This window comes from Sebastes umbrosus, assembly GCF_015220745.1.
Source record: "Sebastes umbrosus isolate fSebUmb1 chromosome 14 unlocalized genomic scaffold, fSebUmb1.pri SUPER_14_unloc_1, whole genome shotgun sequence".
NCBI lineage: Eukaryota > Metazoa > Chordata > Actinopteri > Perciformes > Sebastidae > Sebastes > Sebastes umbrosus.
In genome coordinates, this window is record NW_023618433.1 from 20,001 (window position 1) to 35,631 (window position 15,631).

At 42.5% G+C, this 15,631-nt stretch overlaps 1 protein-coding gene across 1 annotated transcript in view; it reads right to left on the reverse strand.

Moving 5' to 3' along the window:
* The window catches only part of LOC119484128 (caskin-2-like), a 35,927-nt gene that overhangs the window by 19,708 nt on the left and 588 nt on the right, over nucleotides 1–15,631 (reverse strand). Inside the window, exon 2 of the mRNA XM_037762651.1 lies at nucleotides 12,373–12,814. Coding sequence (XP_037618579.1) covers nucleotides 12,373–12,466 — 94 coding nt within the window. The 5' untranslated portion in view covers nucleotides 12,467–12,814. The remainder of the gene's footprint in view (nucleotides 1–12,372; nucleotides 12,815–15,631) is intronic.

Here is a 15,631-nt window from a genome sequence, read left to right on the forward strand (position 1 = left end):
GACGTCGCCGTTATCGGCGGGCTGATAAATGAGGCTCTGACAAAGAAGCTGGGAGGCGCCAGGATCAGGAGCAGCAGTGATTCATCGTTCATGATGTCAAACACAACTTCACAGAACTCACGGTGACGTCTCAGACGTCTCTTTCAGTCCAAAACCCCCCAAAGAGACTCACAGAGACTCACAGAGACTCACAGGGACTCACAGAGACTCACATGGACTCACAGAGACTCACAGGGACTCACAGGGACTCACAGAGACTCATAGGGACTCACAGAGACTCACAGGGACTCACATAGACTCACAGTGACTCACAGGGACTCACAGAGACTCATAGGGACTCACATAGACTCACAGTGACTCATAGGGACTCACATAGACTCATAGGGACTCACAGAGACTCATAGGGACTCACAGAGACTCACAGGGACTCACAGAGACTCATAGGGACTCACATAGACTCACAGTGACTCATAGGGACTCACATAGACTCATAGGGACTCACAGAGACTCATAGGGACTCACAGAGACTCACAGGGACTCACATAGACTCACAGAGACTCACAGAGACTCACAGGGACTCACAGAGACTCACAGAGACTCACAGAGACTCACAGGGACTCACAGGGACTCACAGAGACTCACAGGGACTCACAGAGACTCACAGAGACTCACATCATTCATGATGAATGACTGGATCAGACTTTACTATTAACTATGAAATATGAATGTGTAGTTCTAATGGATGGAGACCAGCCCTCTATATGAGCTCACCTATCTTTTAATATTTGGTCCAAGTGAAGATGACAGATGTTATCAGATGTTATCAGATGTTATCAGATGTTATCACCTCCCATCATTGTTTTTATGCTCTATTTATCTCATATTTTCAGAATCCCGAGCAGCACATGTGGAGGCTGTTTGGATGTTTCACATCATTATTGATGATGCTGTCAGACACAGTGAACTCATGATGTCATCAAAATAAAACTATTTCATGTTAAAAAAGTGGGTAAAGGGGTAAAACATAGATGGGGTTGCGTTAGGGTTAGCTGTGACTCAACGTGTGTCGGGGGGTAAAACATAGATGGGGTTGCGTTAGGGTTAGCTGTGACTCAACGTGTGTCGGGGGGTAAAACATAGATGGGGGGTTGGGTTAGGGTTAGCTGTGACTCAACGTGTGTCGGGGGGTAAAACATAGATGGGGGGGTTGGGTTAGGGTTAGCTGTGACTCAACGTGTGTCGGGGGGTAAAACATAGATGGGGGGTTGGGTTAGGGTTAGCTGTGACTCAACGTGTGTCGGGGGGTAAAACATAGATGGGGGGTTGGGTTAAGGTTAGCTGTGACTCAACGTGTGTCGGGGGGTAAAACATAGATGGGGGGTTGGGTTAGGGTTAGCTGTGACTCAACGTGTGTCGGGGGGTAAAACATAGATGGGGGGTTGGGTTAAGGTTAGCTGTGACTCAATGTGTGTCGGGGGGTAAAACATAGATGGGGGGTTGGGTTAGGGTTAGCTGTGACTCAACGTGTGTCGGGGGGTAAAACATGTTTAAATCTGTGTTTCCTGAACAGAGTCTGGTGGACTGAGAGCTTGTATTGTTCAGGGGGAAGTGAGTTCAGCTCCACACCCTGTTCCTCTGCTCATAATGGACTCTTCCTCTCAGACAGACCTCCATCTTTCTGGACCGTCATAGTACTTGACCCCCCCCATCCCCCCAGCCTGCAGCATGTGACCGGGCATGCCTGCTTGGTGGTCAGACTGGGTGTGGCGGACCAAGCCTCCGCTGACAGTAACAGAGATAAGATCACACACAACTTTCCATTAAAGGTTTAATATGAACCCTTTCCTCATTAAATGTCTAAAAATATAGACATATATCATATAGACATATATATATATATACATATATATATATATATTGTTGACTTGTGTTCCTACGTTATCCAACCAGAGAAATCAGTCATTGTAATCAAGGTAACGATGTCTGTCGATGGCGTTGTCATATCCGGTTTCTGCAGCGTTGAGGTAGATCAAGTAGATTTTTTAAATCAGTTGCAGTTATTTTCTATACAAATGAAGACTAAAGCCAAATTTGAGGTGATATGTAATTTTTTTGTTTTTGTTTTTAGTTCTGATATAATTTATATAGTATAGTGTGGTATAGAATAGTAATAGTATAGTATAGAATAGTATAGTATAGCATTAGTATAGTATAGAATAGTATAGTATAGAATAGTATAGTATAGAGTAGTATAGTATAGCATAGTATAGAATAGTATAGTATAGAATAGTATAGTATAGTATAGAATAGTATAGTATAGAGTAGTATAGTATAGTATAGTATAGTATAGAATAGTATAGTATAGAATAGTATAGTATAGAATAGTATAGAATAGTATAGTATAGAATAGTATAGTAATAGTATAGAATAGTATAGTATAGTATAGTATAGAATAGTATAGTATAGCATTAGTATAGTATAGAATAGTATAGAATAGTATAGTATAGTATAGAGTAGTATAGTATAGTATAGTATAGTATAGTATAGTATAGCATAGTATAGAATAGTATAGAATAGGATAGTATAGTATAGAATAGTATAGTATAGAGTAGTATAGTATAGTATAGAATAGTATAGCATAGAATAGTATAGTATAGTATAGAATAGTATAGTATAGAATAGTATAGTATAGCATTAGTATAATATAGAATAGTATAGTATAGAATAGTATAGTATAGTATAGTAAAGTATAGAATAGTATAGTATAGAATAGTATAGTATAGTATAGTATAGTACAGTATAGTATAGAATAGTATAGTATAGAATAGTATAGTATAGAATAGTATAGTATAGTATAGTATAGAATAGTATAGTATAGTATAGAATAGTATAGTATAGAATAGTATAGTATAGAATAGTATAGTATAGTATAGTATAGAATAGTATAGTATAGTATAGTATAGTATAGTATAGAATAGTATAGTATAGTATAGTATAGAATAGTATAGAATAGTATAGTATAGTATAGAATAGTATAGTATAGTATAGTATAGTACAGTACAGTACAGTACAGTATAGTACAGTACAGTATAGTACAGTATAGTACAGTACAGTACAGTACAGTATAGTATAGTATAGTATAGTACAGTATAGTATAGTATAGTACAGTATAGTATAGTATAGTACAGTACAGTATAGTATAGTATAGTATAGTATAGTACAGTATAGTATAGTATAGTATAGTAATGAAAGCTAATGTACATATTGAAGCTGGCTCTCCTGTTTGAAGTGAAGGAAAGGAGCAGTGAGAGTCTGCTGGCGGCGCTCGCCTTTCTCTCTTTGTCATCTGCTGAAGACTTGAGGAAACACTCTGGAGTCAGATTCCAGCCTCAGAAAGGGGGACCGAAGGTGGTGCTGCGACGGGGTCCACATACCAACACCATGACATCACCGCCTCCATTCAAACACATTTGGACAATGGCTGGCACACAAACTACTCTGGGGATTTCAGGCCAAGAAAAATAAGAGAAACTTTGAGCTCCACAGCTGTGAGAGAGTCGGCCGTCACGCTGAGCCTCGAGCTGAACTGATCCTAAAGCCTTCTGGAGGTGTTGGAAGAAGCAGACCTGCAGGGTAACAGACTTAAATATGCACAAGCCAAGTTTTCTGAGTGGAAAGAAACTCCATTTTTAGCATCTTACCACAATTCTGACCTAAATTAGAGCTCTGTGAATTCCTCTCATGCTCAGTGGTGGGAAATGTTCTTCATACACAGACAGAGTCACAACTTAGAAATCAGATACGAGACGGACTCCTGAACTGCACTGAATGAGAGTTAACGCTAGAAACAAGAGAGGATTCTGGGTATTGAGCTGCTGGATGATGGGCTCTAATAAGGACCAGGACCAGATCTGGTGACGATGTTCAGATATTATTATTATTATTATTTGTAAACCTGTGTAGGGCAGCACGGTGGTGCAGGGGTTAGCACTGTCGCCTCACAGCAACATGTTCTCCCCGTGTTAGCGTGGGTTCTCTCCGGGCTCTCTGGCTTCCTCCCACAGTCCAAAGACATGCAGGTTAAGTTCATTGTTGACTCTAAATGTCCCGTAAGTGTGACTGTGAGTGTGAATGGTTGTCTGTCTCTACGTGTCAGCCCTGCGATAGACCGGCGACCTGTCCAGGGTGAACCCCGCCTTCGCCCAATGTCAGCTGGGATCGGCTCCAGACCACCGCGACCCTTAACGGGACAAGCGGTTGCGGATGATGGATGGATGGTAAACCTGTGTAGAAAGATTTGTAGGTGTACAAAGACATCTAAAGCTAGTCTGACATTTTACTCTGCTTTCTGTCGTACTTCAATGTGTGTGAGGGAACTATAGTTCCAGACCTCAGAGTCTTTATATGACTTCACAGATCATTTAAGGCTACTTCATCAAAACCAAAGTTCACAAGAAAAACACATTCAATGAAAACACAGGTGCAAACACCAGCCTTAACCCTAACCCTCTCCTCATCCACCGTTTGTATCTTTACCTACAAAAAGTAATGCACCGTAATTCTTCATATATATCCCAAAACAGCAGGAAGCTGGAAGTACATGGAGCGATTAGATTAGACCCGAGGAGGTCGGGGTCGGGTATATAGAGCGATTAGATTAGACCCGAGGAGGTCGGGGTCGGGTATATAGAGCGATTAGATTAGACCCGAGGAGGTTGGGTCGGGTATATAGAGGGATTAGATTAGACCCGAGGAGGTCGGGGTCGGGTATATAGAGGGATTAGATTAGACCCGAGGAGGTCGGGTCGGGTATATAGAGGGATTAGATTAGACCCGAGGAGGTCGGGGTCGGGTATATAGAGGGATTAGATTAGACCCGAGGAGGTCGGGGTCGGGTATATAGAGGGATTAGATTACACCCGAGGAGGTCGGGGTCAGGGAATATAGAGGGATTAGATTAGACCCGAGGAGGTCGGGGTCGGGTATATAGAGGGATTAGATTAGACCCGAGGAGGTCGGGGTCGGGGAATATAGAGGGATTAGATTACACCCGAGGAGGTCGGGGTCGGGTATATAGAGTGATGAGATTAAACCCGAGGAGGTCGGGGTCGGGTATATAGAGTGATGAGATTAAACCCGAGGAGGTCAGGGTCGGGTATATAGAGTGATGAGATTAAACCCGAGGAGGTCGGGGTCGGGTATATAGAGTGATGAGATTAAACCCGAGGAGGTCGGGGTCGGGTATATAGAGCATTTAGATTAGACCCGAGGAGGTCGGGGTCGGGTATATAGAGGGATTAGATTAGACCCGAGGAGGTCGGGTCGGGTATATAGAGCGTTTAGATTAGACCCGAGGAGGTCGGGGTCGAGTATATAGAGGGATTAGATTAGACCCGAGGAGGTCGGGTCGGGTATATAGAGGGATTAGATTAGACCCGAGGAGGTCGGGTCGGGTATATAGAGGGATTAGATTAGACCCGAGGAGGTCGGGTCGGTCCGCTGTTTGTGTCTCGTGTGAAACCAGAAGTCAACGTTGATTTGTCACATAACTTCTAAATTACACTACTCGAGTTATTTTTTAATCCTAAAAAGGTAAAAATAATAAACATATGTTGACCATTTTGTTTTCATTTAACAAAACATATCAAACTTCTCAATAAATCAGAGTTAAATAAGGATCTTTAACTGATTCAAATATTTTATTATGCACACATGCTGACATGGCAGAACATTATGGAGGACAGAACCCACCAAAATCAAAAATAAATGAATGAATAAATAAATTACTGGGAAATGATGTAGCAAAAATAATATTAAAATAAATGTAGCCATTAATTAACTGATAAAATGTGACATCAATTGATATTTCTGTTTTAATTTGCTTCTTTATTTATTTATCTTTGTATTAATTTCCTTATTTATTTATTCTTCTGTTTAATTTCCCAAGGACCAACATCAGATCAACGTCAGATCATCATTAGATCATCATCAGATCATCATCAGATCAAAATCAGATCATCATCAGATCATCATCAGATCAAAATCAGATCATCATCAGATCATCATCAGATCAACATGAGACCATCATCAGATCATCATCAGATCAAAATCAGATCATCATCAGATCATCATCAGATCAAAATCAGATCATCATCAGATCATCATCAGATCATCATCAGATCAATATCAGATCATCATCAGATCATCATCAGATCAAAATCAGATCATCATCAGATCATCATCAGATCAAAATCAGATCATCATCAGATCATCATCAGATCATCATCAGATCAATATCAGATCATCATCAGATCAACATCAGACCATCATCAGATCATCATCCGATCATCATCAGATCATCATCAGATCAACATCAGATCAACATCAGATCATCATCAGATCATCATCAGATCAACATCAGATCAACATCAGATCAACATCGGATCAACATCAGATCAACATCAGATCAACATCAGATCAACATCAGATCAACATCAGACCATCATCAGATCAACATCAAATCAAATCAAATCAATTTATTTTTTGTATAGCGTCAAATCACAACAGAAGTTATCTTAAGACGCTTTATCTATAGAGCAGGTCTATGACCGTACACCAGAGTTTAGAGACCCAACAAGATCCACCAAGCGCACTGTGGCCAGGAACAACTCCCCGATTACTAGAGAAGCAGCCACAATAGTAGCCTAGCAGCTGTAATAGCTAATAGCCAATAGTGGTGGATGGAAAGAGTGATAATACAACTATCGGAAAGCCAGCACTGTCCAGCATCTCTCCTCAGTACGTCCAAGTGTGTTGGTGTGGGACGTCCCTGCGATCGATGCCCGTGCGTTGGTTCCCGCAGCATCAGCATGCTTGCTGGGAGCTCTTGATGTCTTTGGCAGTGATTGAGAACATGAGACCATCATCAGATCAACATCAGATCATCATCAGATCAACATCAGATCAACATGAGACCATCATCAGATCATCATCAGATCAACATGAGACCATCATCAGATCATCATCAGATCATCATCAAATCAACATGAGACCATCATCAGATCATCATCAGATCATCATCAGATCATCATCAAATCAACATGAGACCATCATCAGATCATCATCAGATCATCATCAGATCATCATCAAATCAACATGAGACCATCATCAGATCATCATCAGATCATCATCAGATCATCATCAAATCAACATGAGACCATCATCAGATCATCATCAGATCATCATCAGATCATCATCAGATCAACATCACTTGTTTCTCAACAGTTTTTCTTGTAAATTGCCAGCAGCAGCAGGAAGTGACATCATCTCTAAAGGAATCTAGTTGTAGTCTTTTAAATAGAGACCCCCAGTTTTAAATAGTCTATAGTATAATCTATAATCTATAATCTATAATCTATAATCTATAATAATTTGTGATTAAAGACTCGTTGTCTTTAGATGTGAGAGGGTGTCAGACTTCAGTCTGGTTCAGTATCTATAACCCAGGTGAGGTACCAGGTGAGGTACCAGGTGAGGTACCAGGTGAGGTACCAGGTGAGGTACCAGGTGAGGTACCTGTGCTGCAGAGACGTCTCACTCTCTCCCAGGTTTTAGTTGAGAGTTCAGCTTTCAGAGCGAGGCCTGGGATGAATGTTGAGATTTGAGCGTCTGTGTGTCTCTGTGAGTCTTAAAGGGAAAAGGGTCTTTTGAGGTGAAACTGAGAGGAGCTGCAGAGTAAAACAGGGGTTCTGCTAGCAGCGCTCCAGAAAGGCTGGGGGGGGGGATGAACCCAAACTCATGAATAAAACATGAGACGGATTCTGAGTGTGGAGAGACAGCAGACCCCCACAGAGAGACGACAGGTTTACGAGACTCCAATAATGGGACGCACTGATGAACGTCCCTCCACCGGGTCAATCATAGTAATAATAAAACACACTTAGAGAAGACAGATGGAGATGTTAAAGGCTTTTATTGGCTTCTGTTTGTGGTTTTCTGTCCTTTTAAATAGACTTTATATTAGAAAATAAGTTTGTAGATTAAAGCAGTAAAGATTAAGATGAAGAATGAGGAGAGACACCAAACTACAAACACAGTTCTTCTGGTTCCGAGGTTGAATAACCACCACTCGTTAGAACTTTAGTCCAATAGAGTACTTTTATCTTTCATTTGACGGGGCAATAATTACCTCCACCAAGGAGGTTATGTTTTCGGTTTGTTTTGTTTGTCAGGAGGCAGATACACGAATGATGTTTCTCTTTAATTAACATGAAGCGATAGATAGACGGTATATAAGAAGAGGACGTAGTCGCCGTGACGTCAGCCGTTGGTTTGTGGCCGAAGAGTATGGAAGCAAAGAAATGACAAACGACTGCTGCCGCCATTTAGGACTGAAAACGCTTATTATATTTATAATATTTGTATTGATCTACACAGGTCATTTCAGTAGAGAAGTTAAATATGACAATAGAATAGAAATAATTTAGTTTTACTTTGTACGTCTCTTTGTAGGCGGACATTTTACTGGCGTCTGGTCGTCTCTTTGTAGGCGGACGTTTTACTGGCATCTGGTGGTCGTTTTCAGTCCAACATGGCGGAGGCGTAGCTCTGCTGCTGGGCGCTGATGTTCACTTCTTATCGATATATGTTCTTTGTTTCGACCGTCACCATCTTGTAAGGTAGCCACGCCCTAAAGCATTCCCTGCTTTATGTTTTATCTCAGTGGTTCTCAAACTTGTTTCACAAAGTACCGGCTCAGAATATATTTGTCTCTCCAAGTCCCACCATTATGACCGATGTTAAAATACAGTAGCGTAGGCCTGCCCTAATCAGCAATGCACAGTTCACGCAGGAGGAACATTTATTCCTAATAAGAATATTACTTATTGTAGCCACGCTGTACAAAGGGGTAGCACTAGAACTGGCACTTAAACTCTTCCACACAACTCTTGTACTACGCATGGGCAGCCTCTCACTATAGGCCTGCACCATATGAGGAACATCTGCAATAAAACTGTTCAATATTGCCATGACGATATGACTTGCGATAAATAAACAAATATTGAAGTGTGCATATTAGTTATACATATAGATATACTTTATTTAAAATATAACTGGGCTAAATGTTGTTTCTAGAGCAGCAACAGTAATGTCTACAACAGCAAAGCCACCATATAAACTCCTGAATATCTCACTGGAAATAATCTAACATGTTAATATAAATCATATTCCTGACATGAAAATGCTAAGTGAAGTTTATAAAGACTGAAGAACACAGACATCAGTCAGTATCAGTCCTTCCTCCTGTCTTCTGTCCTCCTGTCCTCTATCCTGTCCTCTGTCCTCATGTCCTCTGTCCTCTGTCCTCCTCCCTCTGCTGCAGGTAACATTAGGACTGATAGAGTGAAGAGGGGCTGTTTGGTTTCAGCTGATGAGTTTACTAGTAAGATATGTGACAAACTAACCTATACAGTCCGACTGTTACACAGTCCAACTGTTACACAGTCCGACTACACAGCCTGCCACTACAGAGAGCTCGCGTACCACTACAGAGAGCTGGCGTACCACTACAGAGAGCTGGCGTACCACTACAGAGAGCTCGTGTACCGCTGCAGAGAGCTCACGTACCACTGCAGAGAGCTCGCGTACCACTGCAGAGAGCTCACGTACCACTACAGAGAGCTCGTGTACCACTGCAGAGAGCTCGTGTACCACTGCAGAGAGCTCACGTACCACTACAGAGAGCTCGCGTACCACTACAGAGAGCTCGCGTACCGCTGCAGAGAGCTCGCGTACCGCTGCAGAGAGCTCGCGTACCACTACAGAGAGCTCGCGTACCGCTGCAGAGAGCTCGCGTACCACTACAGAGAGCTCGCGTACCACTACAGAGAGCTCACGTACCACTGCAGAGAGCTCGCGTACCACTACAGAGAGCTCGCGTACCGCTGCAGAGAGCTCGCGTACCGCTACAGAGAGCTCACGTACCACTACAGAGAGCTCGCGTACCACTGCAGAGAGCTCGCGTACCACTGCAGAGAGCTCACGTACCACTGGTCTATCTGACTCTAAATGGGACCATCATTTACTAAATGAACATCATGCTGTATTGAAGAAGACTTGAAACATAAACTCATGTTTACAATGTTTACTGAGGTCATAAATCAAGAGAGAAGGAGGCTCATTTTCTCAGACACCCCCTGCTGGCTGCTAGACATGATGCAGCTTTAAGGTTTCACTTCTCAGAACCGGAGGTTGCCACCTGATTTGGCTCTCCGAGTGCCCGTCTAGCTTCTCAATACTTTCCTCATAATATAACCACATAATAACCAACTGCCACATAAATCAAGTTATTGATGTAAGGGATAATGTACAGGGGGGCGACGCAGTGTACTTTGGTACTAATGTCAGGGAACATTTAGAGATGTCCTTATATTATAAATATTCATTAATAACTGATCCATACATGTTGTAATTAAGCTTCCCTGTAGACAGATTGGACAGAGTGAACTGGACTAAATCAAGTGTGACTGTTTCTCAAGGAAAGCCTCTGAAGTGAACTGAGTGTATGAGGTTAATCCATTAAATAGTAATGTAATAGAGCGGTACAGTCACAGCAGCCTCTGACCCCCCCACCCCGTCCCTCCCCAACGCTATAATTCCTGTTAATCCTGGCGGGGCACCATCTGGGAGCTCCTTGTGATTCGGGCGATGGCAGATAGAGAAGCAGCAGATGTCAGGAGGACACATGTCCGTTAAAAATCACAGGAAATGTCCCCAAATATGGAGACGAGGCCGTCGACGCTTCAGTGTTCAGTTCACAAAGAAGAGCTGGCAGAGATCCTGCACATCCACCAGTCTGGTGTCGACGGGAACAATGGTTGATGTGTCTCATGTAACGTATAGCTGATGGGTGGAGGATAATGGGAGGGGGTCATGTGACAGTCTGCAGGAGCCCCCTGAGGGAGCAGGATGGGCCCGTCAGCTGGCGGAGGACATTTACATATTAACATCTACACCTGCTGCTGACAGGTGGATGATGCTGCGTGCTATGGAGGACGGAACCTGCCAAAAACAAATAAATAAATAACTCGATAAATGTCATTAAATGTAGCAAAAATAATGTTAAAAATAAATGTAGCCATTAATATATTGATAAAATGTGACATAAATTGATATTCCGTTTATTTTGCTTCTTTATTTATTTATCTTTGTATTAATTCCCTTATTTATTTACTCTTCTGTTTAATTTTCCCTTTTATTCATTCAATTCATTTATGTATTTCTGCACAATTTTAATTTATTTATTTATTTTTATTTTGGCAGGTTCAGTCCTACATAGAGTTTGTGTCACGTGGAAGTCATCGTAAATACCAGTTTCTTCCAACGAGGAATACCATTGTGACGGTCAGATGGTGGCGGCCAAAAACCAAGATGGAGACAACCAAAAACCAAGATGGAGACGTCCAAAAACCAAGATGGAGACGTCCAAAAACCAAGATGGAGACGTCCAAAAACCAAGATGGAGACGACCAAAAACCAAGATGGAGACGTCCAAAAACCAAGATGGAGACGACCAAAAACCAAGATGGAGACGTCCAAAAACCAAGATGGAGACGACCAAAAACCAAGATGGAGACGACTAAAATGCCAAATAAGTCCACAAACACAACACAAGTCACCTTTACTCAAAACTAATTAGACTAATGACTGTCAATCCCAAATCAAAGCAAACCCCAGGGTTGTGTTGAACCAGCTGCTCATGAATCCATCAACTACTAAGTGGTTTTAAACTGGTTTTGAACTGGTTTAAACTGGTTTTGAACTGGTTTTGAACTGGTTTAAACTGGTTTTGAACTGGTCTGAGTCTGGTTGCATCTTCAGATCTGGAGGAATATCACCAGTATTAGTTCATGTGTAAATCAGGTGCTATGAAACATCTGTAGCACCATCCAAAGAAAATCAAGTACCTGTAAAAGCAGAAAGTTACTGCAGCATCACATGCTGTAACATAATCATAATAATCATAATAATAATAATCATAATAATAATCATAATCATAATAATCATAATCATAATCATAATCATAATCATAATAATCATAATCACAATATTATTCATAACAACCAGTGGAACATTAAACTCAGTTTAATACAAAGACCTAGAGACGAGGACAGACCCCCCTCCACATGTGTCTGAACATATAAACCACATGTTAACCACCTCTAGACTGCAGGAGACCCCTGAGCCCAGGAGCCCCTAAGCCCAGGAGACCCCTGAGCCCAGGAGCCCCTAAGCCCAGGAGACCCCTGGGCAGCAGCAGACAGGTTCTCAGCCATATTTCAGAATAAAAGCATGAGGTTGAGGTGTACTCACTGTTCCTGTTGGCTTTGAGTTTGGACAGCAGCTTCTGAGTGGACAGCAGGTCTCCACTCTTCACTGCCTGCAGCAGGTCCTGCTCCTTCCCCATCCTCCTCTTCCTCCTCTTCCTCCTCCTCCTCTTTCTCCTGTTTGAACCAGCTTTATTTAAATCCTCCTCAGAGCTTCATGCTGAGCGCCGGAGACACGGAGACCTGCCTCAGGTGAGACCTGCCTCAGGTGAGACTCTCTCCACTCAGGAGAGGAAACAGCTCCAGATGCAGACTTTAGAATAAATCCTCAGTGTGATATTACTTCCTCTGGGTCGGTGGAGACGGAACAACTGCTATTAATTTCCTGCCCAGACTTTTATGTTTTGGGGAGATGTTATTTCCAGGGTCAGTCTGGGGGCGGAGGAGGCTGCCGGAGATGTGACCGGAGGAGGTGATGTGGTTCAGGACTGGAGAGAAACGACAAAACCAGATCAGCTGATCCATCAGAGAAACTGAAAAACGATCTGCTGTTCGGAGACGAACTGAAGGTGTCGGAGAGGAAAGAGACGACTGGTTCATACCACAAGCGCTCAAATAACTTCCTAACAGGACCATGCCAAAACATGCATGAAGGCTTAAAGGGAAGTTCTATGAGGTTCTGATCCAGAGTCAGTGTGTTACTACAGTAGATGGAGGTTAAAGGGAGAGTTCAGGTGTGTCTCAGTGGGGTTCTATGAGGTTCTGATCCAGTGGTAGAACAGCTTCTCTCCTGTTCTGAGAGGTTAAATCATTGTTTTTGTGAATGGAGTCTGGTGACTGTGAAGAGAGCTCAGATAACTGCTTCAAAACACCAAAACTTTCCTTTAAGATATAAATAAATCTACTTTATTAGATCTGTGATCATCTTTTGTTGTTTAACTCCATTAATCAAATAACTCTATTAATCAAATAACTCTATTAATCAAATAACTCTATTAATCAAATAACTCCATTAATCAAATAACTATTAATCAAATAACTCTATTAATCAAATAACTCTATTAATCAAATAACTCCATTAATCAAATAACTCCATTAATTATTATTTTTGATTCATTAGTTGTTTTTCCATTCAGGGCAAATTTTAACCAGATTTCCAGAAAATGAATGTGAGTGAATATTTAATATTTAATATTGAATATTTAGCATCAACTACTTCCTGTTGCAGGTCAGCGAGAGTTTGAGATCATTGTTATTATGAGAGAAGAAGATTTAATTCTGATTTACAGACACAAAAGATTTTATTCAGAGTTCAATAAGAACAAATGAAACAACGAAGAACATCTCAGAAGTCAAGTTTCATCCAGATGGAGCTCAATTTTCAACTGAATTTCCATAAAATCACGATTCAGATTCACTGATTAGTTGTATATCTGTTCTGTAATGAGCTGACATCAAACTCTAAAGGGTCATTAAACACAATCAGTCTGATGTGACGTTAACATGACGGTTTACACACACCTGTCACAGGTGAGCTCAGGGCCGAGTGTTTAACCTCCAGTGAGCTGAGAGGTCGCTTTAATTACAGATCACCAACCCTTCAAACACAAACAGCTCATGAGGGATCCACTTGTGGGTTTCCTCTGCTCTGTAAACACTGATCCTAGACGACGTGTGCAGGTTTTACACCAAACTCCACTGAGTTAGTTCACATTTTAAACCAGAGGAGAAGAAGTGATGCGAGAGATCACCTGACGTTGAGTCCGGTCCCTGTGTGGCTGACTAGTCCTGCTCTGCTGCTTCCCTCGGGGCTCTGCGATTGAATATATGCATCCACTTCATTTCAACTGTAGAACAGCTACTTAAACTCTTCCAGCCCAGTGATCAGACACAACTCACACACGCAGGAGGAAGAAGTTGGCAGAGTTTAGTCCGAGCTTCCTCTCTGCTCCAGTTTCTTGCAGATAACTGACATTACTGTTGACAGTCGTGATCTCAGCCCGAGAACAGTGTTGCTCTATAAACACAAAGAGGGTTTGCAGCCGGATCACAGAGTCCACATAGAGACTCTGGTCTGGCCCGGCTCCCCGCTCTGTTTTCCTGGTTACAACTCGTTTCATTATATAAGCAGCAGCCACAGAGGAGCACAGGGCGTAAGCAGAGCTGTCATTCCCATTTACACCCATCATGTCCCCCTTTTTCCTCCACCTCCCTCAGGCCTTCTGTATTCTCACTGCATTCATGACAAGAGGAACACTACTCAGTAATGTCCCTGGGAAACTGCAGGGACCATAACCCTAACCCACTTGGACACTGCAGAGACCCTAACCCACTGGGACACTGCAGAGACCCTAAACCTCCCTCAGGCCTTCTGTATTCTCACTGCATTCATGACAAGAGGAACAACACTCAGTAATGTCCCTGGGACACTGCAGGGACCTTAACCTTAACCCACTGGGACACTGCAGGGACCATAACACTAACCCTAACCCTTACCCACTGGGACACTGCAGGGACCCTGACCTTAACCCACTGGGACACTGCAGGGACCATAACACTAACCCTAACCCTAACCCACTGGGACACTGCAGGGACCATAACCTTAACCCCCTGGGACACTGCAGAGACCATAACCCTAACCCACTGGGACACTGCAGAGACCATAACCCTAACCCACTGGGACACTGCAGGGACCATAACACTAACCCTAACCCTAACCCACTGGGACACTGCAGGGACCATAACCTCAACCCACTGGGACACTGCAGGGACCATAACCTTAACCCACTGGGACACTGCAGGGACCATAACCTTAACCCACTGGGACACTGCAGGGACCATAACCTTAACCCACTGGGACACTGCAGGGACCATAACCTTAACCCACTGGGACACTGCAGGGACCATAACCTTAACCCACTGGGACACTGCAGAGACCCTAACCCGTCTCAGTGAAGTGGGCCACAGTGGAACTGAATAACTGAGTTTATTGCTCACCAACAAGAATCACTTGACAGTTCTTACTTTAAGTAAAGTTCGGTGCATGATGAAGCTGTTTGTGAGTTTGCATATATTGACCCACCAGACCTTCTCTTCAAAGCTTCAATATGTGACCATTGTTTTGATATAAAGATATTATCAAGCCAGACACCTTCAAAAGTTACTAATTCTATATTCCTGTGCTCTTCAACCGTATAAAACACATATATAACATGCATTTCCAGGTTTTGTCTGAATTCACAGGAGCCAGTGGCCAACAGAAGCAGTAAAAAGCCCTGCTAACCCTTTCACACTGGAGGTTATGT